The following is a 26,094-nucleotide window of genomic DNA, read 5'->3' as shown; positions in this document are numbered from 1 at the left end:
GTGGAGGAGTGTTTTTCTAACAATAATAATTGCTTATTGTCACAAGTAGGCTTCAATGAAGTTACTGTGAAAAGCACCAAGTCGCCACATTCCGGCACCAGTTCGGGGAGGCAGGTACGGGAATTGAAACTTCGCGGCTGGCATTGTTTGGCATTACATGCCAGCTGCTTAGTCCACTGTGCTAAACCAGTCCAGAGTCTCTGATTGGAAGATTATGTCCAGTGGTTTCCCACAGGGATCAGTGTTGAGGCCCTTGCTGTTTGTGGTTGATACAAATGCTTTAGATATGAATATAGGAGGGTTGATCAGTAAGTTTGCTGCAAATATGAAATTTGGTGGGGTGGTAAATATTGAGGAGGCTAGCCTCCGAATACAGGAGGACACAGATGGACTGATCAGTGGCAAACGGAATTCAATCTGGAAGAGATGCAGTTGGGCAGGACAAACAAGACAAGAGAATACATGATAAATGGCAGGACGCTGGGAGGAACGAAGGACCGGAGGGATCTTGGTGTGCATGTACACCAGTACCTTAAGGTAGCAGAGCAGCTGGATACAATGGTTAAGGAAGCCTATGGCAGTGTGGATCAAACTTTTTAACCGGGGTCCCATTTTTACCAACCGGCCATCCTTCGGGACCCTCGCTGGGCGGCCTTTGCGACCATCGCCGGCTGATCTTCGCGACCCACCATTTTCACTTGACTTTAATGTGACAGGTGGGCCTGCTTGGTCCCCACGATCTCACTTGCTTTGTTATTCAATGTCACATTTCTGATAATGACTCCAGCTGATGATTGAAGATCTCACTGCATCCATTGAAGAAATATTACAGAGGTTTGTCCTCCAACTCGCCATACTTAGACTTCAAATGTCTTTGACAATTTGAGGTTTTAAACATTCATTTGCCAGTAATTCCCGACATGTAACACCCATGAAATTTGACTCCTGATTGCAGTGGCACAATTTATAAACCCACCCCTCAAATACTCATCATTGTGCTGCTTTGTTCCTGTTTTCAGCTTCTTCATGGGTTGTTCACCAGAGGCCCTGGAGTTCACTCCAGCACTGCTGGCAGCTGCAAAATGGAGGAATCTCACTCGCGTCCAGAACATGTGATGTCAGTGTATGGGGCGTGTGACCTGCAGTCTGCCAGCGCTTCCGGTGGGAGGACTCAATAATTTGCTGAAAATAACTGGCCTGGGACTGTGCACTGACATCAGGAGGAGCCTGTCCATCTTGCGCGCTAGATGATAAGGCAGGAACGCGCGGGATGGCCGTTAATCTCAAACAGCCATCACGGCCGGCACTTTTAAAAGCTGGTCGTGACCATTGGCCATTCCCCCCGCAATCTGGATTACCGCCAACATCCTGGAACCTTCCTGAGATCCACCCACAGGTCACAACCCTGAGCTTGAAAATGCCAGGCCTATGGTACCACAGTCTATATTAGCCGAGGCATAGAGTTTAAGAACACGCAGGTTCTGTTGGAACTGTAAAATGTTGGTGAGGCTTCAGCTAGAGTAATACAATCACACTCACACTGTATCAGAGAGTGAGTAAATCCCACACTCACACACTGTATCAGAGAGTGAGTAAATCCCAAACTCACACACTGTATCAGAGAGTGAGTAAATCCCACACTCACACACTGTATCAGAGTGAGTAAATCCCACACTCTCACACTGTATCAGAGTGAGTAAATCCCACACTCACACACTGTATCAGAGAGTGAGTAAATCCCCCACACACACTGTATCAGAGAGTGAGTAAATCCCACACTCACACACTGTATCAGAGAGTGAGTAAATCCCACACTACACACTGTATCACAGAGTGAGTAAATCCCACACTCTCACACTGTATTAGAGAGTGAGTAAATCCCACACTCACACACTGTATCAGAGAGTGAGTAAATCCCACACTCTCACACTGTATCAGAGAGTGAGTAAATCCCACACTACACACTGTATCACAGAGTGAGTAAATCCCACACTCTCACACTGTATTAGAGAGTGAGTAAATCCCACACTCACACACTGTATCAGAGAGTGAGTAAATCCCACACTCACATCCTTTTATCAGAGAGTGTGTAAATTCCCCACACACACACTGTATCAGAGAGTGAGTAAATCCCACACTCACACACAGTATCAGAGAGGGAGTAAATCCCACACTCACATACTGTAACAGAAAGTGAGTAAATCCCACACACACCATCAGAGAGTGAGGAAATCCCACACTCACACACTGTATCAAAGAGTGAGTAAATCCCACTCACACACTGTATCAGAGAGTGAGTAAATCCCACACTCACACACTGTATCAGAGAGTGAGTAAATCCCACACTCACACACTGTATCAGAGAGTGAGTAAACCCCACACTCACACACTGTATCAGAGAGTGAGTAAATCCCACACACACACTATCAGAGTGAGTAAATCCCACACTCACACACTGTATCAGAGAGTGAGTAAATCCCACACTCTCACACTTTTTTAGAGAGTGAGTAAATCCCACACTCACACTGTGTCAGAGTGTGATAAATCCCACACTCTCACACTGTATCAGAGAGTGAGTAAATCCCACACTCACACACTGTATCAGAGAGTGAGTAAATCCCACACTCACACTGTATCAGAGAGTGAGTAATTCCCCCAGACACACACTGTATCAGAGAGTGAGTAAATCCCACTCACACTGACTGTATCAGAGAGTGAGTAAATCCCACACTCTCACACTGTATCAGAGAGTGAGTAAATCCCACACTCACACTGTCAGAGAGTGAGTAAATCCCCCCCACACACACACTGTATCAGCGAGTGAGTAAATCCCACACTCACACACTGTATCAGAGAGTGAGTAAATCCCACACACACGCACAGTATCAGAGAGTGAGTAAACCCCACACTCACACTGTATCAGAGAGTGAGTAAATCCCACACTCACACACTGTATCAGAGAGTGAGTAAATCCCACACTCTCACACTGTATCAGAGAGTGAGTAAATCCCACACTCTCACACTGTATCAGAGAGTGAGTAAATCCCACACACACACACTGTATCAGAGAGTGAGTAAATCCCACACTCACACACTGTATCAGAGAGTGAGTAAATCCCACACTCTCACACTGTATCAGAGAGTGAGTAAATCCCACACTCTCACACTGTATCAGAGAGTGAGTAAATCCCACACACACACACTGTATCAGAGAGTGAGTAAATCCCACACTCACACTGTATCAGAGAGTGAGTAAATCCCACACTCACACACTGTATCAGAGAGTGAGTAAATCCCACACTCTCACACTGTATCAGAGAGTGAGTAAATCCCACACACACACACTGTATCAGAGAGTGAGTAAATCCCACACACACACTGTATCAGAGAGTGAGTAAATCCCACACTCACACACTGTATCAGAGAGTGAGTAAATTCCACACAGACACTGTATCAGAGAGTGAGGAAATCCCCCACTCACACACTATCGGAGAGTGAGGAAATACCCCACTCTCACATGGTATCGGAGAGTGAGTAAAACCGACACTCACACTGTATCAGGGAGTGAGTAAATCCCACACTCACACACTGTATCAGAGAGTGAGGAAATCCCCCTCTCACACACTGTATCGGAGAGTGAGTAAATCCAACACTCACACACTGTATTAGAGAGAGAGTAAATCCGACACACACACACTGTATCAGAGAGTGATTAAATCCCACACTCACACAGGGTATCAGAGAGTGAGTAAATCCCACACTCACACACTGTATCAGAGAGTGAGTAAATCCCACACTCACACACTGTATCAGAGAGTGAGTAAATCACACACTGTATCAGAGAGTGAGTAAATCCCACACTCACACACTGTATCAGAGAGTGAGTAAATCCCACACTCACACACTGCATCAGAGAGTGAGTAAATCGCACTCTCACACACTGTATCAGAGAGTGAGTAAATCCCACACTCACACACTGTATCAGAGAGTGAGTAAATCTCACACTCACACACTATCAGAGAGTGAGTAAATCCCACACTCACACACTGTATCAGAGAGTGAGTAAATCCCACACTCACACACTGTATCAGAGTGAGTAAATCCCACACTCGCACACAGTATCAGAAAGTGCGTACATCCCACACTCTCACACTGTATCAGAGAGTGAGTAAATCCCACACTCTCACACTGTGTCAGAGAGTGAGTAAATCCCACACTCACACACACTGTATCACAGAGTGAGTAAATCCCACACACACAGACTGTATCAGAGAGTGCGTAAATCCCACTCTCATACAGTAACAGAGACTGAGTAAATCCCACACTCACACACAGTATCAGAGAGTGAGTAAATCCCCCACTCACACACTGTATCAGAGAGTGAATAAATCCCACACACACACAGTATCAGAGAGTGAGTGAATCCCACACTCTCACACTGTATCAGAGAGTGAATAAATCCCACACTCTCACAATGTATCAGAGAGTGAATCAATCCCACACTCACACACTGTATCAGAGAGTGAGTAAATCTCACACACACACTGTATCATAGAGTGAGTAAATCTCACACTCACACACTGTATCAGAGAGTGAGTAAATCCCACACTCACACACTGTGTCAGAGAGTGAGTAAAACTCTTTTTTTTTTTCAGAAAAATATACTTTATTCATAAAAATTTATCATAAGCATTACAGAAACATTTCAAATTGTCTTGACTGTACATTTCCGGCAGGGTTACATGTTGCCTTGACTTTCATTCAATTTTGATATTGTCATACACATATCACTCTTTACATTACAATTCCTTCTTAAATATTTACAGTGCCATGTTTGTTTTTGTACATTGGAGTGTTGGTTGCCCAGACCGAGGGGCTTTACACTGTTACCCGCCCCTCGGTGTACATTTGCTGGAAAGACTTTACACAGCAGTCTTTCCCCATTGCGCCTTGGCGGCAGCTGCCCCAAGCTTGAGTGCGTCCCTCAGCACGTAGTCCTGGACCTTGGAATGTGCCAGTCTGCTACACTCGGTCGAGAACAATTCTTTGCACTGGAAGATCAGCAAGTTTCGGGCAGACCAAAGAGCGTCTTTGACCGAGTTGATGACCTTCCAGCAGCAGTTGATATTTGTCTCGGTGTGTGTCCCTGGAAACAGTCCGTAGAGCACAGAGTCCTTTGTCACAGATCTGTTTGGGATAAACCTTGACAAATACCACTGCATCTCTCTCCAGACCTTCTTTGCAAAGGCACATTCCACAAGGAGGTGTGTGACCGTCTCATTTCCCCCACAGCCACTCCGAGGGCAGCGTGCATTGGCGCAGAGCCTTCGGGTGTACATGAAGAATCTGACGGGGAGGGCCCTTCTCACCACCAGCCAAGCTAGGTCTTGGTGCTTGTTTGAAAGTTCTGGTGATGAGGCGTTCTGCCAGATGACTCTGGCAGTCTGCTCAGGGAACCATCCAACGTCCTCCACGGTCTCCTTTTCTCTGAGGGCCTCGAGGACATTCCGTGCTGACCACTGCTTCATTGCCTTGTGGTCAAAGGTGTTTTTCTTCAAAAACTTTTCCACGAAGGACAGGTGGTATGGCACGGTCCAACTACTTGGAACATTCCGCGTCAATGAGGCCAGGCCCATCCTTCGTAACACCGGGGACAGGTAGAACCTCAGTATGTAGTGACACTTGGTGTTTGCATACTGGGGGTCCACGCACAGCTTGATGCAGCTGGACACAAAGGTGGCCAACAGGATGAGGGAGGCGTTGGGTACGTTCCGCCCTCCCTTCTCCAGAGGTTTGTACATGGTGTCCCTTCGGACACGGTCCATCTTGGATCGCCAGATAAATTTGAAGATGGCCCGGGTGACTGCTGTGGCGTAGGGTCAGGTTATGGGCCAGACCTGCGCCACGTACAGTAGCACCAAGAGTACCTCACACCTGATGACCAGGGGTTTGCCCGCAATGGAGAGGGAGCGTTGCTCCCACCAGCCCAGTTTCTGTCTTACCTTTCCTATGCACTCCTCCCAGTTTTTGGTGCACGCCCCAGCAGCTCCGAACCATATCCCCAGCACCTTGAGGTAATCTGACCTGACAGTGAAGGGGACAAAGGACCGGTCGGCCCAGTTCCCAAAGAACATGGCCTCGCTCTTGCCACGGTTTACCTTGGCTCCCGAGGCCAGTTCAAACTGGTCGCAGGTGGTCAAGAGCCTGCGTACAGACGCGGGATCCGAGCAGAAGACGGCAACGTCGTCCATGTACAGGGAGGCCTTGACTTGCATGCCTCCACTGCCTGGGATCGTCACTCCTCTTATGCCCGGATCCCTCCTGATGGACTCGGCAAAAGGTTCTATGCAGCACACAAAAAGGGCAGAGGAGAGAGGGCAGCCCTGCCTGACTCCAGATTTGATCTGGAACTTTTCTGATTCCCACCCATTGATTGAGACTGCGCTATAGATGTTTGTGTAGAGCAGTTTGATCCAATTGCGAATTCTCTCCCCAAACCCCATTTTGGAGAGCACATCCATCATGTAGGTGTGCGATATTCTGTCAAAAGCCTTCTCCTGGTCAAGGCTGATGAGGCAAGTGTCCACCCCCCTGTCCTGCACGTAGGCGATCGTATCCCTGAGTAGCGCGAGGCTATTAGAGATCTTCCTGCCGGGTACAGCACAGGTCTGGTCAGGGTGGATCACCGACTCCAGAGCAGACCTGACCCGATTGGCGATGACCTTGGCTAGAATTTTGTAGTCCACATTCAACAATGAAATGGGTCGCCTAATTCGAATTTCTTCCCTTTCCCCCTTCTGCTTGTAGATGAGGGTGATGATGCCTTTCCTCATGGACTCTGACATGCTGCCTTCCAGAAGCATACTCTCGTACACTTCCAGCAGGTCTGGGCCCATCCAGTCCCACAGAGGCGAATACAACTCAACCGGTAAGCCGTCGCTTCCGGGAGTTTTACTCGTCTCGAAGGACTTGACGGCCTTTGTCAGCTCGTCCAGAGTTAGTGGTTTGTCCAGGTTTTCCAGCTCGCTGTCGCCTATGACCTCCGTGATAGTCGACAGGAAGGTCTTGGAAACAGTGCTATCTGTTGGCTTCAGGTCATACAGTCCGGCATAAAAGGATTGGCTGATCCTCAGGATGTCAGACTGTGATGACTTTTCAGAGCCATCTTCTTCCTTCAGGCTGCTGATCACAGAGGTCTCTCTGTGCACCTTTTGGAAGAAGAAGCGTGAGCACTTTTCGTCCTGCTCCACGGAGCGGACTCTGGAACGGAAGATAACCGTGGAGGCCTCCGAGGTGTAGAGCGAGGCTTGCTGGCTCTTCACCTCTTGGAGATCCTCCTTGACATCCACCCCCATCGACTGCAGCTGGAGCAAATTTTGCATGCTTTTCTGGAGCCTGGACATGACCCCTCGTCTCTCTCTCACCTTTTGAACGCCCTTGAGGATGAAAAACCTCTTGATGTTCCCCTTGATTGCTTCCCACCAGAGATGTGGGGCCTCAAAGAGGGGTTTCACGGTTCTCCAACCTTTGTAATCCCTGCTGAGTTCCTCGATGTTCTCAGGGGTCAGCAGTTTTACATTTAGCTTCCATGTCCCCCTGCCTACCCCCTGGTTTTCCTGCAGGTGGCAGTCGGCCAGTAGGAGGCAGTGGTCAGAGAAGAACACCGGCGTTACGTCAGTGGACCTGACCGTGAAAGCTCGGGACACAAAAAAGAAGTCTATCCTGGAGCGGACGGACCCGTCTGGCCGTGACCATGTGTATCTACGCTGCGCTCTGTCTGCAGGGTTGCTGCAGACGTCGAGCAGCTTGGCGTCTTTTACCATTTCCATCAGGAGTCTGCACGTAGCGTCTAGTTTGCTGTCGGCTTTGCTGGATCGTCCAGCCGCATCGATGATGCAGTTGAAGTCACCACCCAGGATGACTGGCTTGGAGGTGGCCAACAGCAGTGGGAGTTGCTGAAGGACTGCCAGCCGCTCACTTTTTACAGCCGGGGCGTACACATTAATAAGTCTGAGAGGGGTGTTTTTGTATTTCACGTCTGCTACGAGGAGGCGCCCGCCCACCACCTCCTTAACGTCGGAGATGGTGAAGTTGCCTCCCCGCAGCAGAATATCCAGGCCGGAGGAGCGGCAGTCGTTTCCTCCTGACCAGATGGATGGCCCGTGGGACCACCAGCTCGACCAGCGCCTGTAGTTGCTGAGGTGCGGAATTCCGCACTCTTGCAGGAACAGTAGGTGAGCTTTTACATTTGCCAAATAGTTGAGCGTGGCTACACACCGCGAAGTATCTTTAATGCTTCGCACATTTATGGATGCAATTTTTAAACCCATTATAAAAAGGTAGATTTACCAGTCTCAAGAGTCCAGAGTCTATACAGTTGGCTGTTCCAGAGAGTGAGTAAAACTCATACTCACACTCACATATTACAAGACACTCACAGTTCCTGAATGTATCCCACAGTCCCGCACATTCCCTCTGTGGTGAAGAGTCCCTCTCACCGGCAGACTAGTGACTTTTCCCGGTGGATCTTTACACACTGACAAACTGGGACTGGTGACATTCTTTCTGAAATGTAGTTCATTTTTGTATAAGATGGTTTCTGATTGGTGGAAAATCCTAATTTTGACTGGTCTGCTTTTATATTTAATCAAATAAACAGAACATAACTGGCTGTCCTCATGTTCACAATGTCCAATCACAATCATTCCTTTCCCCATTCCTCATTAGCATAGATGTGAGGCTCTGTCTATTTAATCAGCGCTCGGAAGGGGTTTGCTTTATTTCTGGGTGATATTGACGATGGCTGACGAGAAGAAACCAACATCGAAACCAGCTTCCAAGAAGGGAGCCAAGAAAGTCATTAAGAAACCGGCAGTAAAGGGCGGCAAGAAGCGGCGAAGGTCGAGGAAGGAGAGTTACTCCATCTACATCTACAAAGTGATGAAGCAGGTTCACCCCGACACCGGCATCTCCTCCAAGGCCATGAGCATCATGAACTCGTTCGTCAACGATATTTTCGAGCGCATCGCGGGTGAGGCTTCCCGCCTGGCCCATTACAACAAGCGCAGCACCATCAGCTCCCGGGAGATCCAGACCGCCGTGCGCCTGCTGCTGCCCGGGGAACTGGCCAAGCACGCCGTGTCGGAAGGGACAAAGGCGGTGACCAAGTACACCAGCTCCAAGTAAAACTGTTCTCAAACTCATCAAACCCAACGGCTCTTTTAAGAGCCACCCACAATCTCTGTGAAAAAGCTGCACCATCTTTTCCCGCATTGACTTGATGAGAAATCTCTTTGTGGAGGAGAGAGATTTGTCCCGTTCCAGAATGTTGTGAATGTGGCTTCATACCCGCCCGTCACAGACACTTTCACACAGAAGAGAATCAAACTGAATTGAGAGCGGATTTTAAACGCAGTCTGGCATTTGTGACGGACAATGAGGAGAAGCACAATTTCAGGAGGGAATTATTTAAATTTAATGATAACTATATTCAGAGTTTAACAACTGGTGAGTTAAATTCATAAGGAAATTATTATTTTTTCTCTCGGGTGATGTGTTTCCCGCTCCCGGGACACAGTAAAGGCGGGAATGAAGAGGTTATTTTCGCGCTGAACTGTTTATTCCGCAGTTTTCCCAGGAGACGGAATCAGCGAGATTTGAGCACACACAGGACCGGAGTCCATTGCAGCGCTTTAAGATCTGCCTCTCCCCGGCCCTCCCTATTCTCCGGACACAAAGCTGCCTGTTCCACCGGCTGGATAGAGTCGGGGATTCTCTCCACACTTCCCAGTGTAACATTCTCGGCCGCTTTCAGGAGAGAGGCTCAGAAATCAGCCCTTTCCCTCTGTCCCTGTGAAGCCTGTGTGAAGGAGTTGGTTGGTAATCTCGATGTTTCTGCTTTTGCAGTGAGCTGAGATTTGCTCCGTTTTAAATTGCTGAACGGGGTCTTATTACTGCCGGTTACTGATGAGATTGACAAGTTCAATCTGTTCCTAAAATAACGCCAGGATTCTGGGAGGGAAAAATCAAGAAACAGACAACAAAGTGTGAGATTCAAATAGTTTCCTGAACATTGAGCCGTTCCGTTATTTGGGATTTTCCTGCACTGAAATTGGCGGGCGTTTCGAATTTGAAAATGTCAGCCAATCAAAACCTGCACATTCTTCTCCCTGGCCTGTGATTGGTTAATGGTTGACTGTCCTTTAGTTTTTAAATATCATTTGTTTCCACAGACAAATACCAGAATATTCTGAAGATGAATAAATGTGATGTTTCCTCCACACAAGTTACAGGGAAGAGTGTCGCCAGCTCCTTCCCACACACAATCCGTACATTGTCACTGACAGAGCAAAGAGACACAGACAGGTCATCAGTTCCACAGTCTCAGGCAGCGGAAACTGTTCCAGAGACACATTTTCAACCCATCAATCAAACAGCAGGAGAGACAGACGCTGTGTCCATGTCACCCTAACTCAGTACCACTGACAGGAGGCCCCATAAATCCCAGTGCAAATTCTCACCCATTCTCATCATCACTGTATCAGTTCCACAATGGAGCAGCTTAGTGAAATAATCAATATCAGAGAAAACTGACACATGGTTTCAGGTTAAGGATTACACAATTAACCTTAGTCTGATAATGTACTCTGAGATTCGAGTTAAATACCAGTTACATCACTCACATCAGGGGTGGCTGTACTAATCCTCAGAGTGCGTCCTCACAAATACATTAGCTGCAAACACAAATATCAGATGCATTCTCAGATTGAGATATGCTGAAAGCGACAAAGATACAAACTCTGATTCTTGTTTAAAACTCACCTAGTTTATGAAAATAAAAGATACAATATAATTTCGCTGACTATGAACTGAGATGTAATTTGCAAACTATTGGAAAATTCTCACTGAATCTGTCCCTGAAGGAAGATACTGTATCAATTCCAGACTGTGGTCCATTTTACATTCATGTCAAAATTCTGACTCAGAATCAGACTGAGTGGCACAGATCAAATCAATGTGTACAACCTGAGTTAAACTTCCAGAGCAATCCAGTATCAGGTTGAAGGTTACATTATCTTTCACAATTGTGTTCTGATATTAAATGCTGGTCCAAAACTCTCACATTGTTTGCTTCAAACCTCCCACAGCAATGGTTTCTTTCTGTGCTTGAAATTTACGTGGAATGAATGCAAACTTATAAACTGTCCCAGAGGTTGAAATGTCACATCCTGAACCGCATCCTCCCACTGAGTCACAGAGCCTGACAGGTACAGGATAATCCCCAAACACATGTTCAGACTAAGATCCATCATCACACTGAGTCCTGCAGTGTGGCAGATGCAGGATATTTCACAGACACATGTTCAGAGTACGATCTGAACACATGCACAGGTCAAGGAAACACAGCCTGAGTGAGTGAGACACAGACAGAGTGAGAATTTGGTAATTTGGTGCAGTGAGGTAACCAGGAAAGGTAAGTGGTTAATCTAATTTTGCTGTTTTTCAGTTAAAAGTGCAGTGTAGATTAGTGTCTGATTGGCTGAAGCTGCCCCCACCCTAATTGTTGAGAGGCAGTTATCTGGCAGTCACCTGAGGCCTGTTGAGGGGCACAAAGGTACACATTGTATTCTTCTCTTTGAAGTTTTAGTGTGAGTCATCCTAAAGTCTGTATAAAAGACAGACAGAAAGTGAACTTAGTAAGCATTGCGCAGGTCAAGGAGACACAGCCTGAGTGAGTGAGACACAGACAGAGTGAGAATTTGGTGCAGTGAGGTAATTCGGTGAAGAGTGGGAGAAGGTGCGTTTTCCCGACTGTTTTGTTCTCTCTCTTTCTTCGGGCCTAATTTCGGGAGCCGTTCGGAGGAGGAGGAGCAGTCTCTGTGAGGATAAAAACCTAACGGTAACTTCGTTTTCCAGTTTTTTCCCCCCAAAAGTGACGGCAGAGGGAAGCTGTGAGCTGATTGGTTGATAGCAAATCTGCCCCAAATTAAAAAAAAAAAACACAGCTAAACTCATAAACTTAAATTAAACTAATTAATTAATTAGTGATGGCTGGTCAGGTGATGTGCTTGAGCTGCTTGATGTGGGAGCTGGCAGATCCCATTGCGAGCTGCAGCGATCACATCTGCTGTAAGTGTTGTCTGCTCGAAGAGCTCTGGCTCAGAGTTGATGACCCGGAGTCTGAGTTTCAAACACTGAAGCACATCCGGGAGGGGGAGACTTACCTGGACACTGTGTTTCAGGAGGCAGTCACACCTGTCAGAGTAAGTAGTTTAAATCCTGCCCGTGGCCAGGGACAGCAGGGTGTGACTGCAGGTCAGGCAGTTAAAGGGAACCAGCAGTCAGGAACTCAGGAGCCTCATCCCTTGACCCTGTCCAACAGGTATGAGGCACTTGCTCCCTGTGTGGATGGCGAACAGGGCTGCAGGAAGGATGAGTCAGCTGACCAAGGCACCATGGTTCAGCAGGCCATTCAAGGGGAGGGAGTAAATAGGCAAGTTGTAGTTGTAGGGGATTCTATTATCAGGGGGATAGATAGTATCCTTTGTGAGCAGGATAAAGAGTCCCGCATGGTATGTTGCCTGCCCGGTGCTCGGGTGCGGGACATCTCTGACCGGCTTGAAAGGATACTGGAGAGGGAGGGGGAGGATCCAGTTGTTGTGGTCCATGTCGGTACCAACAACATAGGCAAGTCTAGGAAAGAGGACCTGTTTAGAGATTATAAAGAGCTAGGATTCAAATTAAAAAACAGGTCCTCAAGGGTCATAATCTCCGGATTACTGCCTGAGCCACATGCAAATTGGCAAAGGGAGGCAAGAATAAGGGAAGTTAACACGTGGCTGAAAGAGTGGTGTGGGAAAGAGGGGTTCGTTTTCATGGGACACTGGCATAGTTTTGGGACAGGGGGGACCTATACCGTTGGGATGGTCTCCACCTGAACCGAGCTGGGACCAGTGTTCTGGCGAAAAGAGTAAATAGGGTAGTCAATCGGACTTTAAACTAGAGATTGGGGGTGGAAGGGAAAGTCAGGGAACCAAGAGGTGAAGTAATCAGTGGGAAGCGTAGCTGCTTAGGAATACAAAAAAGCACGAAAAGACAAAACTCAGGAGAGGTTACGATAGTCCCCATCCCACAAAATATGACACAGTGTATGGAAAGGCTCAGTAATCCAAGGTCCACCACACTATGAAAACAAAAAGGGACGGTCAATAGAGAATTAAAGGTGCTATATTTAAATGCGCGCAGTGTACAGAACAAGGTAGATGAGCTTGTGGCCCAGATTGTGACTGGCAGGTATGATGTGGTAGGCATCACAGAGACGTGGTTGCAGGGGGTTCAGGACTGGCATTTAAACATCCAGGGATTCACAACCTATGGAAAAGACAGAGAAGTGGGCAGAGGGGGTGGGGTTGCCTTGTTAATTAGGAATGAAATTAAATCAATAGCACTCAACGACATAGGGTCAGATGATGTGGCGTCTGGGTGGGTAGAGTTGAGGAACCACAATGGCAAAAAAAACAAAATGGGAGTTATGTACAGGCCTCCTAACAGTGGTCAGGACCGGGGGCACAAAATGCACCACGAAATAGAAAGGGCATGTCAGAAAGGCAAGGTCACAGTGATCATGGGGGACTTCAATATGCAGGTGGACTGGGTAAATAATGCTGTCAGTGGACCCAAGGAAAGGGAATTCATTGAATGTTTACAGGAGGGCTTTTTGGAACAACTTGTGATGGAGCCCACGAGGGAACAGGCCATTCTGGACTTAGTGTTATGTAATGAGTCAGACTTGATTAAAGATCTTAAAGTAAGGGAACACTTAGGAGGCAGTGATCATAATATGGTAGAATTCAATCTTCAATTTGAAAGAAAGAAGGTAGAATCAGATGTAAAGGTATTACAGTTAAATAAAGGTAACTACAGGGGCATGAGGGAGGAACTGACGAAAATCGACTGGGAGCAGAGCCGAGTGGGAAAGACAGTAGAACAGCAATGGCAGGAGTTTCTGGGAGTAATTGAGGACACAGTACAGAGGTTCATCCCAAAGAAAAGAAAGGTTATCAGAGGGGGGATTAGGCAGCCATGGCTGACAAAGGAAGTTAGGGAATGCATCAAAGCGAAAGAGAAAGCCTATAATGTGGAAAGAGTCGTGGGAAGTCAGAAGATTGGGAAGGCTACAAAAACAAACAGAGGATAACAAAGAGAGAAATAAGGAAAGAGAGGATCAATTATGAAGGCAGGCTAGCCAGTAACATTAGGAATGATAGCAAAGGTTTCTTTAAATACATTAAAAACAAACGGGAGGCAAAAGTAGACATTCGGCCGCTCCAAAATGACGCTGGTAATCTAGTGATGGGAGACAAGGAAATAGGTGAGAAACTAAATAAGTACTTTGCATCAGTCTCCACAGTAGAATAAATGAGTAATATCCCAACAATTCCGGAGAGTCAGGGGGCAGAGTTGAATATGGTAGCCATCACAAAGGAGAACGTGCGAGAGAAACTAAGAGGTCTAAAAATTGATAAATCTCCGGGCCCAGATGGGCTACATCCTAGAGTTCTAAAGGAGATAGCTGAAGAAATAGTGGAGGCGTTAGTTATGATCTTTCAAAAGTCACTGGAGTCTCGGAAATTCCCAGAGGATTGGAAAATCGCTGTTGTAACACCCCTGTTCAAGAAGGGAACAAGGAAAAAGATGGAAACATATAGGCCAATTAGCCTAACTTCGGTTGTTGGCAAGATTCTAGAATCCATTGTTAAGGATGAGATTTCTAAATTCTTGGAAGTGCAGGGTCGGATTAGGAAAAGTCAGCATGGATTTAGTAAGGGGATGTCGTGCCTGACAAACCTGTTAGAGTTCTTTAAAGAGATAACAAATAGGTTAGACCAAGGAGAGCCAATGGATGTTATCTATCTTGACTTCCAAAAGGCCTTTGAGAAGGTGCCTCACGGGAGACTGCTGAGTAAAATAAGGGCCCATGGTATTCGAGGCAAGGTACTAACATGGATTGACGATTGGCTGTCAGGCAGAAGGCAGAGAGTTGGGATAAAAGGTTCTTTTTCAGAATGGCAACCGGTGACGAGTGGTGTCCCGCAGGGTTCAGTGTTGGGGCCGCAGCTGTTCTCTTTATATATTAACGATCTAGAAGACGGGACTGAGGGCATTCTGGCTAAGTTTGCCGATGATACAAAGATAGGTGGAGGGGCAGGTAGTATGGAGGAGGTGGGGAGGCTGCAGAACGATTTAGACAGTTTAGTAGAGTGGTCCAAGAAATGGCTGATGAAATTCAACGTGGGCAAGTGCGAGGTCTTGCACTTTGGAAAAAGGAATAGAGGCATGGACTATTTTCTAAACGGTGACAAAATTCATAAATGTCTGAGGATCCTGGGATTATATTCATTGGAGTTTAGGAGGTTGAGGGGAGATCTAATAGAAACTTACAAGATAATGAATGGCTTAGATCGGTTGGACGTAGGGAAGTTGTTTCCATTAGCAGGGGAGACTAGGACCCGGGGGCACAGCCTTAGAATAAAAGGGAGTCACTTTGGAACAGAGCTGAGGAGAAATTTCTTCAGCCAGAGAGTGGTGGGTCTGTGGAATTCATTGCCACAGAGGGCGGTGGAGGTCGGGACGTTGAGTGTTTTTAAGACAGAAGTTGATAAAGTCTTGATTTCTCGAGGAATTAAGGGCTATAGAGAGAGAGCTGGTAAATGGAGTTGAAATCAGACATGATTGAATGGTGGAGTGGACTCGATGGGCCGAATGGCCTTACTTCCGCTCCTATGTCTTATGGTCTTATGATCCATCCTCACACTGAGTCCTGGAGCATGACAGATTCAGGATTACTCTCAAACGGTTGTTCAGAGTAAGATGCTGAAAGACACTGTGCTCACTCATAAATAGCAATCACAAGAAGCAATCAGACTCAACAATTGTACCTCTGAGAGATTTAGAAATGGTTAAAAGACTCTCAGAGAGGAAACAATAATGACATACAATTGGAAGACTGCGCGCGCACACACAAGCATACACATGCACAGGTATACACACACAGCTATACACACGTACACACACAGTGTACAGGCCCACACATATTATACACACAGTTGCACACACACGGATACACAAACATACACACAGTTATAATATACACATGCACACACACAGTATACAGAGTCACACACATTATACACACACAGTTGTACACACCCGCACATACATGTATACACACACAGGCACATAAACATTCACACATATTCTCAGACACACACACATATATAGAAACACGCATGTGCTCACAGACACAGATATACACAGAGACAGATACATTACATCAGAGAAATAATTAATCCAGCTGCAGTGAAGTAACAGAGATATAGTTCTAATACAGGATGGTGAGTGGCTGGAGGAGAGCCTCCAGGTCGCGGTGTCGGCCGCCCTTGTCCCTCTCTAGATGGTGGTGGATGTGGGTTTGGAAGGTGTTGCCAAAGGAGCCTTGGTGACTTCCTGCAGTGAATCCTGTAGCTGGTATACACGCTGCCATTCTGCATCAGTGGTGGAGCGAGTGAGTGTTTATGGATGGGGTGCCGATCAAGCAGGATGCTTTGTCCTAGATGGTGTCAAACCTATTCAGTGTTGTTGAAATTGGAACTATTAAAGGAAATGGAAATTATTCCAATACATTCCTGATTTATGCTGTGTCGACAGGGTTTGGGGAGTCAGGGAGTGAGTGCCTCGCCACAGGAGTCCGAGTCTTTGGCCTGCCTTCTAGCCACAGTGTTTATATGACCAGTTCAGTTTCTGCCCAATGGCAATCAGTCAGATGTTGGCAGTGGGGTTTCAGTGATGGGAATTCCGGTGAATGTCAAGGGGCGATGGTTAGATTCTCACTTATTAGAGATGGTCTTTGCCTGGAACTTTTCAGCCCAAGCCTGGATATTGTCCAGGTTGCTGCATTTGGACATGGACTGTTTCATTAACAGAGGAGTTGTGAATGGTGCTGAACATTCTGCAATCATGGAAAGCCTGTGTGTGTTTGCAGCATTTACAGCGTGTGTCCCTGTGGGAGTAAATGCCATTTCAGACATTGGTTGCACAAATTAAATGTTTGATGGAACCCCCTTCCAGCCGAGTAAAAAAACCAGTTTCCTGGAAAGAAATGTCAGATATACTTGTGGTGAGAAGCTAAATGTTTCTTTTTACTGTAACGGAAAGTATTAAAAAAAACTAGCAGAGAATGGTTTCGATCCATCGACCTCTGGGTTATGGGCCCAGCACGCTTCCGCTGCGCCACTCTGCTCCATGTTTGTTATTGCGTTGAAGCGACACAATTCCTTACCTCCGCAATGTTGTTCATCAGGACCACGTGTGCTCGACAGCGCACCCTGGCGGCACAATTCCACTGTGCAACTCACCAACAATGCAACACACACACACACACACAGCAGCTGGACACTGTCACCTCACACAAGATAACACACATCGACTGACTGGTCATATATAGAAAGTGTTCCCATTAAGTTCCAGTGTTCTCTGTCTTCAGGTGATGCCCCGGAGGACTGGAGAAGAGCCAATGTTGTTCCTTTGTTTAAGAAGGGGAGCAAGGATAATGCAGGGACCTACAGGCCGGTGAGCCTTACGTCAATGTTAGGGAAATTACTGGAGAGAGTTCTTCGAGACAGGATCTACTCCCATTTGGAAACAAATGGACGTATTAGAGAGAGGCAGCACGGTTTTGTGAAGGGGAGGTCATGTCGCACTAACTTGATAGAGTTTTTGGAAGAGGTCACAAAGATGATTGATGCAGCGAGGGCAGTGGATGTTGTCTATATGGACTTCAGTAAAGCATTTGACAAGGTCCCTCATGGCAGACTGGTACAAAAGGTGAAGTCACAGGGGATCAGGGGTGAGCTAGCAAGATGGATACCGACTTGGCTAGGTCATAGAAGGCAGAGAGTAGCAATGGAAGGGTGCGTTTCTGACTGGAGGGCTATGTCTGGTGGTGTCCCGCAGGGATCAGTGCTGGGATCTTTGCTGTTCGTAGTATATATAAATGATTTGGAGAAAAATGTAACGGGTCTGATTCGTAATTTTGCAGACGAAAAAAGGTTGGTGGAATTGCGGATAGCGATGAGGACTGTCAGAGGATACAGCAGGATTTAGATCGTTTGGAGACTTGGGCGGAGAGATGGCAGATGGAGTTTAATCCGGACAAATGTGAGGTAATGCATTTTAGAAGATCTAATGCAGGTAGGGAATATACAGTGAATGGTAGAACCCTCAAGAGTATTGACAGTCAGAGAGATCGAGGTGTACAGGTCCACAGGTCACTGAAAGGGGCAACACAGGTGGAGAAGGTAGTCAAGAAGGCATATGGCATGCTTGCCTTCATTGGCCCGGGCACTGAGTATAAGAATTGGCAAGTCATGTTGCAGCTGTGTAGGACCTTAGTTAGGCCACACATGGAGTATAGTGTTCAATTCTGGTCGCCACACTACCAGAAGGATGTGGAGGCTTTAGAGAGGGTGCAGAAGAAATTTGCCAGGATGTTGCCTGGTATGGAGGGCATTAGCTATGAGGAGCAGTTCAATAAATTTGGTTTGTTCTCACTGGAACGACGGAGGTTGAGGGGAGACCTGAAAGAGGCCTACAAAATTATGAGGGGCATAGACAGAGTGGATAGTCAGAGGCTTTTTCCCAGGGTAGAGGGGTCAATTACTGGGGGACATAGGTTTAAGGTGTGAGGGGCAAGGTTTACAGGAGATGTACGAGGCAAGTATTTTACACAGAGGGTAGTGGGTGCCTGGAACTCGCTGCCAGATGAGGTGGTGGAAGCAGGGACGATAGTGACATTTAAGGGCATCTTGACAAATACATGAATAGGATGGGAATATAGGGATACGGACCCAGGAAGACGAGAAGATTTTAGCTCAGATGGACAGCATGGTCGGCACAGGCTTGGAGGGCCGAAGGGCCTGTTCCTCTGCTGTACTTTTCTTTGTCTTTGTTCTTTGTTGTAAAATCTCCCCTCTTTCCTCTTGTGTAACTGTGTTATCTGCATCTTCACTCTGTTATTGAAAGGTCTTCCCTGATGTTAATTAAACTGCTTTCCGATATTTAAGTATATTCTCTCCCGCTGAACTGTGATTTCTCCTGTGGAACCGAGATCTCTACTGTGTAACTGCTCTCTGCTGTGGAATATGATCTCTGCTGTAGACTGTGCCTCTGCTGGGAAACGGCGACCTCTCCTGTGGAAATGTGCTCTCTGCTGTGTTACTGTGCTCTCTGCTGTGTTACTGTGTTCTCTGCTGTGGGACTGTGTTCTCTGCTGTGTTACTGTGTTCTCTGCTGTGAAACTGTGCTCTCTACTGTGGGACTGTGTTCTCTGCCGTGGACTGTGCGCTCTGCTGAGAAACTGCGATCTCGCCAGTGGAAATGTACTCTCTGCTGTGAAACTGCTCTCTGCTGAGGAAACGTGGACCAGATGTGATGCAGCTGAGGATGCTGAGTGATGTAACGTGGACATGGTGAAGTTACTGGCCAGAAATTTCCGAATTCTATTTTTGTTTTTAATGGACAGCTACAATCCACGTGTTTATTCCAGGACACAACAATGAATAAAAATGAATCAGTGCTGAGCAGATTCTAACATCCCACACCTCCAGTTTGTTCTTATTGAGAACCCCGTCCTCGATGGAAGCTTTTGCTCTCCGGATCAGACCATCACCTCCTGGGAATACAGCAGCGATACCTCCAAGATCTGATCTGTAACAGAATCACAGAACAATAGTGTCCCCTTTTGACTGAGGGGAACAGGTGCTCCCTATCCGCCCTGTCTATACCTATCATAATCTTGTACACCTCGATGAGATCACCCCTCAGTCATCTCTGTTCCCGCGAGAGAGAGAAAACAAGCCGATCCAACCTCTCTTCATATCCTAAATGTTGCATCCCAAGCAGCATCCTGCTGAATCACCTCTGCACCCCATCCAGTGCAGTCACATATTTGCTAGAATGTGGTGACCAGAATTGCACACGATACTCCAGCTGTGGCCTCACCAACATTATATACAACTCCACCATGACCTCTCTGCTTTTGTAATCCATGCCCCGATTGATAAAGACACGTATCTCAAATGTCTTTTCCACCACCCTATTAACCTACCCTTCTGCCTTCAGAGATCTATGGACAAACACTCCAAGGTCCCTTTGTTCCTCAGGACTTCCCCGTGTCAGGCCATTCACATTAATCCAATAATAATAATATTATATTCTTTATTGTTACAAATAGGCTTATATTAACACTGCAATGAAGTTACTGCGAAAATCCCTACCAAATGGATCACATCTAATATTGCAGCGTTAAATTCCATCAGCCACTTTTCTGCCCATTTGACCATCCCGTCTGTATCTTCCTGTAACTCAAGACACTCAACCGCACTGTGAGCTTGAAACTCAGTGAAAGGATTTCACCCTCCTTTCGGAATCTGATCACCACCTCAATCCCAACATTAAGCTTGGGTGGGCAGACAAGACAACGTCCTTCACGCAGCTCCCCAGCACAGACTGGATAATATCCCAAACTCGAATCCTGCTATTGTCACATTGCTCCACCACCTTGTTCTCTTCACAAAACGCCAGGAATCTGAGACCAATTCTTCAGACCTTTGATTCTCTCTTCAAACAACATCTTGTCCCTGATTAAGTCCATCCTGGGAAGAGGGGCTCGGTATTCTGTGTTTCTCTGCAGACATCCTGTTGATGGACCAAAAGAGGCCTCGCGCCTGAAAGAAAGCCTCTCTCACAGCCCTGTGAGCATGTCTCCATTAGACGGTGCAGTCAACACCTGCAGAGTTGATAACAATGGAGAGAAGTGTGAGCAATTTCAGCGTCACAATTCTCTGGACATAGAATTCAAAATATAATATTACTGAAAATACTGAACTGATCTTCTGGGAGCAGGACTCAAGTCAAAGGGGAACATCCAGTGGATTTTTAGTGGAAAGATTTAACAACTGGATGATGGCAGCTGAAATCAGTCCTTGCGTTACAATCTCTGTAGATATTCTACTGAATTGAAACCTGCAAAAGGCATATTTTCCGACTAGAAATCCAACACATTTCCCCCTGTTGTGGAGGAAGTTCTCAATCGCACAGGTGGTCAAACGGAATAAGGCTGGGCTGAGATTTGAGTCCAGATTTTTCTTCAGTGAACAGACACTTTACCGGACGAAGCTACAGAGTCTGAGGATGTTCAGCTAATCAGAAGGGAATGCTGGAAATACGGTACGGATCTGTAGTATCTGTGAAAAGTGAAATAGTTAACATTTCACAACCTGACCTTTCGTTGGAACGATCTGTTTCTCTCTCCACAGATGCTGCCGGATCAACTGAATATTTCCAGCATTTTCTGTCTTTGTTTCAGATTTGCAGCATCCGCAGTATTTTGCTTTTGGGTCAAAGGACAATGAGTTGCCTTTCCTGCTCTGAGGGTTATTGAAGGTCTCTCTGGCTGTGATTGTCGCTGATTCGGCCAAACATTTACAATCTATCATTAATTGACCGCGAGAATGGGCGGTGAGGGGATTCTGGAACCGCTGCAAGTCCATATGGTGTATGTACACACACAGTGCTGTTAGGGAGGGGTTCCAGGTTTGGATGGTGCCTCGCGGAGGAAAAGTCAATTTCAGGAGTGGGATTCGAGCCCTGACCTCCAGAGGAGACTGCGACCTGCGCTCGGCCATCCTGACGTATTCGAAAGGTTAGGTGCGTTTGGGCCGAAATCTGGTGCTCTTTCCGAGGGTCGGTGCCGACTCGATGGGCCGAATGGCCTCCTTCCGCACTGGAGGCATTCTATGATTACTGAAATAGGGTGAAAATGGCAGCATCCAGGACACAAGGACAAGTTAAGGTCTCAGGCCAGAGTAAGTGTCCTATGTAATGACACATAGAATGTACATTTATTGTGGACTGGTGCCATCTCCTGGCTGAACGGGAGCCGTGCGACACGAACACTTTCATTCAGGAGCATTTTAAATTTGAGTGAAACAACTTACGCAAAGTAAGTATTTGTTACGAAACAGTAAATCAAACTGATCTAAAGAACCAAAAGGACACGTCTCCAATCAGTGAGCGATGGTGGTATAGTGGTGAGCATAGCTGCCTTCCTAGCAGTTAACCCGGGTTTGATTCCCGGCCATCGCAATAATAAATTGGAATCTTTGCACCTCTTTGTGAGTTTCAAACTGAGGAAGAGAAAGTTTCTCACTCAGAATTTAGTGGCAAGTCCAGCGAGGAGTGAAATAAGTAACTTTCTCATCATTTTTAATGTGGTTTCAATATGGACAGTGTTCGACTATTCACTGTCCAAGCCCTCCGACAAAACTAAAAATCACACCAATTTCACTTCAGCCTCACGAAGGGGACCAAACAGAGACACAACAGACACGTTACAGACGAGGATGGGATTTGAAGCCACGTGTACAGAGCACAATGGATTATTGTGCATCACCTTAACCACGTGATACAGCTGCTTTATTTTCAGGGCCCTTTTGTATCCCTCAATATAACCTCCTTGGGTTTCTTTCGCACGGTTGGGTGTAAATAAAACATAAATCTATGAGGAGAGACGCTCAATTCTTGGGCTTGGGCTTGTGGCGCAACGGTAGCGCGTCTGACTCCAGATCAGAAGGTTGCGTGTTCAAATCACGTCAGGCTCAGGAAGTTTTTCTGCCACTGGTTCCAGGAATTTCTCTCTGTGGGAATGTTCCCGAAATGACTCCGTTCAAACCACAATTTGTCCGAATGTTTCAGATTTACCCGCTCAGTTTATATTTTTGAGCAGTTTCATCAAACATTCGGATAGCTCAGTCGGTAGAGCATGGGACTCTACCTCCCAGGGTCGAGGGTTCGAGCCGCACGTTGGCCGCTTCCATATTATTATCTGAGAATATTGAACCAACTGTGCGACCGTGCTGCCCAAACAGTTGGTTCAATCTCACTGCTCGTGGGTGACTAGGACTACTGGGCAGTTAAAAACAAGGATGTCGCTCTTTTTCGGACGGAGATGAGGAGATTTCTCCCTCTCAGAGAGTTATGCGACTTTGGAACTCTGCCTCAGAAGGCCGCGGAAGCGGGACATTGATTATTTTTAAGGCGGAGATGGGGAAATTCTTGTTCAGCAAATAAATCAAAGGTTTATCGGGGTTGCATACAACCATTGCATTCAGCCAGTTACCTGGGTGCACAAGCGTGCGGTTTTTTATTTGATATATCAGTTCCACACCATGGTGAAACGGTCTTAAAATGTCGTTTTCATTTCTTCACGTGTTCTCCACTGATATATTCGCTGCAATAACTTCTCTGGGCACAAAGCACGGTAGCACAAGTGGCTAGCACTGTGGCTTCACAGCGCCAGGCTCCCAGGTTCGATTCACTGTCTGTGCGGAGTCTGCACGTTCTGCCCGTGCCTGCGTGGGTTTCCTCCGGGTGCTCCGGATTCCTCCCGCAGTGCAAAGACGTGCATTAGGTGGATTGGATAAATTGCCCTTAGTGCCCATACGGGACCAGTCTTTATAAATAGAAGCGTCATCCCGGCCCTGGGTCACTGCCCGTCTGGAGTTTGCTCATTCTTCCCATGTCTGCGTGGGATTCACCCCCACAACCCAAAGATGTGCAAGGTATGTGGGTTGGCCACGCTAAATTGGCCCTTAATTGGGGAAAAAAAAATTGGGTACTCTAAATTTATACAGAAATAAATAAATAAATAGAAACGCCGAGCACAAAGGCAAGGCCGCTATGGAGATTCTTCATAAAATCCTGCAACAGAAATAGACAATGTTGGATAACTCGGCTGGTCTGGCAGCATCTGTGGAGAGAGAAACAGAGTTACAGTTTCCAGTCCAGTCTGACCCTGCTTCCTATTCTCTGTTTCCCGCTGCCAGGTCTGCTGAGATTTTCCAGCTCTGGGCAACTGACATGGACACGGTGGGCGGAATGGCCGCACCCTGTGCTGGAACCATTCTATGATTCTATAATTCTCAGCTGTCCTCGTAATTGAAACCTTCTATGTCTGTATCATTCTGGTGAAGCTCCATTGCCGCCGCTACATTAAAGTTCTGAATACATTTTTGGACTCCCCTCATTCCCTCCTCCAGCAGATTTTGCCGGGTAAATATCCTGATTCCGTAAACTCCTCATTCTCTCGAACAATGAAATGTCGCTTGGCTTTGACACTACCCAATAGACAGAGTGGTTCCGACCTCACTACCCGATCAATGCATCTCAATCGGAACAAGACTGAATTTTCAATTCTCGCGCTTCCAACACAACTCGATGCAATCCGGCCTCACAACTTGGACTGGATTGTCACATCAGTGATTGCAGATACATTTGGAAAAATGAGTCCCACTGGGAGAAAGCAGGATGGAAAATCGACAATGATGGGTTTGGAACCCACGCACGGAGAGCCCAATAGATTAGCAATCCGTCCCCTTAACCACTCGGCCACCTCACCCCGCAAGCGCGTTGGTCAAATCAAAGGTTTATCAGGTACAAACAACCATTGTATTCAGCCAGCTGCCTGGATGCTGTTTTTGCTTGAGGATAAATTCAGAATCCCACACCATGATCAAACGACCTTTAAATACCCTGTCCGATTTTTCACGTGTTCTGCACTGATATATTCGCTGCAATAACTTTCCGGGAGCTCAAACCTCCTCCCGATTTCAGTCAGTGACACCATCCGGGCTCGTCCGCATTTTTGAACCCGGGACCTCTGGCATTTTATCGCAGCTGAGAATCAATGTCAATGTCAGGAGTGGGATTGAAGCCTCGTCTCCAGAGGATACTGACACCTGATGTATCCAAACGGTTCTAGGGGATTGGGCCGTGTTGGGGTGCTCTTTCCGAGGGTCGGTGCAGACTGGATGGGCCGAATGGTCTCCTGCTGCACTGGAGGGATTCTATGATTACTTAACCAGGGTGCAAACGGCAGCATCAGGCCACAAGGACAAGGTGAGGTATCAGGCCAGAGCAAGAGTCCTATGTAATGACACACAGAACATCAGAAATAAATACATTTATTGTGGACTGGTGCCATCTCCTGGCTGAACGGGAGCAGTGCGACACGGACACGTTCATTCAGGAACATTTTTAAATTGGAGTGAAATAACATGAACATAGTAAGACGCTGTCTACGAAACAAAGCAAAGCATCAAAAGGACTCAACGTTCGGCAGTAAGTGATGGAGGGATACTGGGGAGCATCGCTGCCTTCCAAGCCGTTGATCCGGGGTCGATTCCCGGCCATCGCAATAATAATTTGATCGGAGGCGTTTGCGTGATTTCGTGTGTTTCGAGCTGAGGAAGAGAGCTGGAGAAAGTGAGGTGGCTGGAGGCAGGAATCTCCGCTTGTTCGAAATTGTCTGGTTGGATTGTTCGCATCCGTCCGAGTGGCGAAACTGTGATCTCGGTTTCTGTAGTGGTTTATTATTGGATATTGTTATATATAGAATTTACAGTGCAGCAGGAGGCCATTCGGCCCATCGGGTCTGCACCGGCTCTTGGAAAGAACACCCTACCCAAGCCCACATCACCCTATCCCCATAACCCAATAACCCCACTCAACCAATACTAAAGGCAATTTAGCATGGCCAATCCACCTAACCTGCACATCTTTGGACTGTGGGAGGAAACCGGATCACCCAGAGGAAACCCACTCACACACGGGGAGAATGTACAGACTCCGCACAGACAGTGACCCAGCCGGGAATCGAACCTGGGACCCTCGAACTGTGAAGCTGATGAATGTGATATAAAATAGTTAGTTTAAGTATATTAGTTACAGTAATGTAGATGTAGGCCAGTCTAATTCTAGTGAGTTCACAGACAAAGGATTTTAGAAAGCATGGCACGAAAGGGGGGAGGTGTGTCTGGTGGAGGAGGAGAAAAGGATGCTGGGGATCAAGAGGACCAGGGTTAAGGAATGAGAAGTGAGCCAATTAGGATGTATGGCCAGGTCAGGAGGGGTCTAGCATGGCCTATGGGAATCTGTATGTGAAACTTGATGTCATTTGAATGTATTTGTAGAGATTCA

At 46.8% G+C, this 26,094-nt stretch overlaps 1 protein-coding gene and 3 non-coding genes across 4 annotated transcripts; 3 read left to right on the top strand and 1 right to left on the bottom strand.

The window, feature by feature from the left end:
* The first annotated feature begins 8,558 nt into the window (after window positions 1-8,558).
* LOC140407551 (histone H2B-like) lies at window positions 8,559-19,655 on the top strand. Its single transcript, XM_072494949.1, has 2 exons — window positions 8,559-9,507; window positions 19,122-19,655. Exon 1 carries the CDS (start codon window positions 8,800-8,802, stop codon window positions 9,184-9,186), a length of 387 nt encoding a protein of 128 aa, XP_072351050.1. The 5' UTR covers window positions 8,559-8,799; the 3' UTR covers window positions 9,187-9,507; window positions 19,122-19,655.
* trnam-cau (transfer RNA methionine (anticodon CAU)) lies at window positions 17,228-17,299 on the bottom strand. The gene has a single exon. It is a non-coding gene; the product is annotated as a tRNA-Met (tRNA).
* Window positions 19,656-22,131: 2,476 nt separating the features above from the next.
* Window positions 22,132-22,203, top strand: trnag-ucc (transfer RNA glycine (anticodon UCC)). Its single transcript has one exon. It is a non-coding gene; the product is annotated as a tRNA-Gly (tRNA).
* A 443-nt stretch (window positions 22,204-22,646) lies between these two features.
* Window positions 22,647-22,718, top strand: trnaw-cca (transfer RNA tryptophan (anticodon CCA)). The gene has a single exon. It is a non-coding gene; the product is annotated as a tRNA-Trp (tRNA).
* The last annotated feature ends 3,376 nt before the right edge of the window (window positions 22,719-26,094 follow it).

Source organism: Scyliorhinus torazame, unplaced genomic scaffold (genome assembly GCF_047496885.1).
Source record: "Scyliorhinus torazame isolate Kashiwa2021f unplaced genomic scaffold, sScyTor2.1 scaffold_1589, whole genome shotgun sequence".
NCBI classification, from domain to species: Eukaryota; Metazoa; Chordata; class Chondrichthyes; order Carcharhiniformes; family Scyliorhinidae; genus Scyliorhinus; species Scyliorhinus torazame.
The sequence above is the reverse complement of the archived record's forward strand: the minus strand, read 5'-3'. Positions and strand labels throughout refer to the sequence as shown.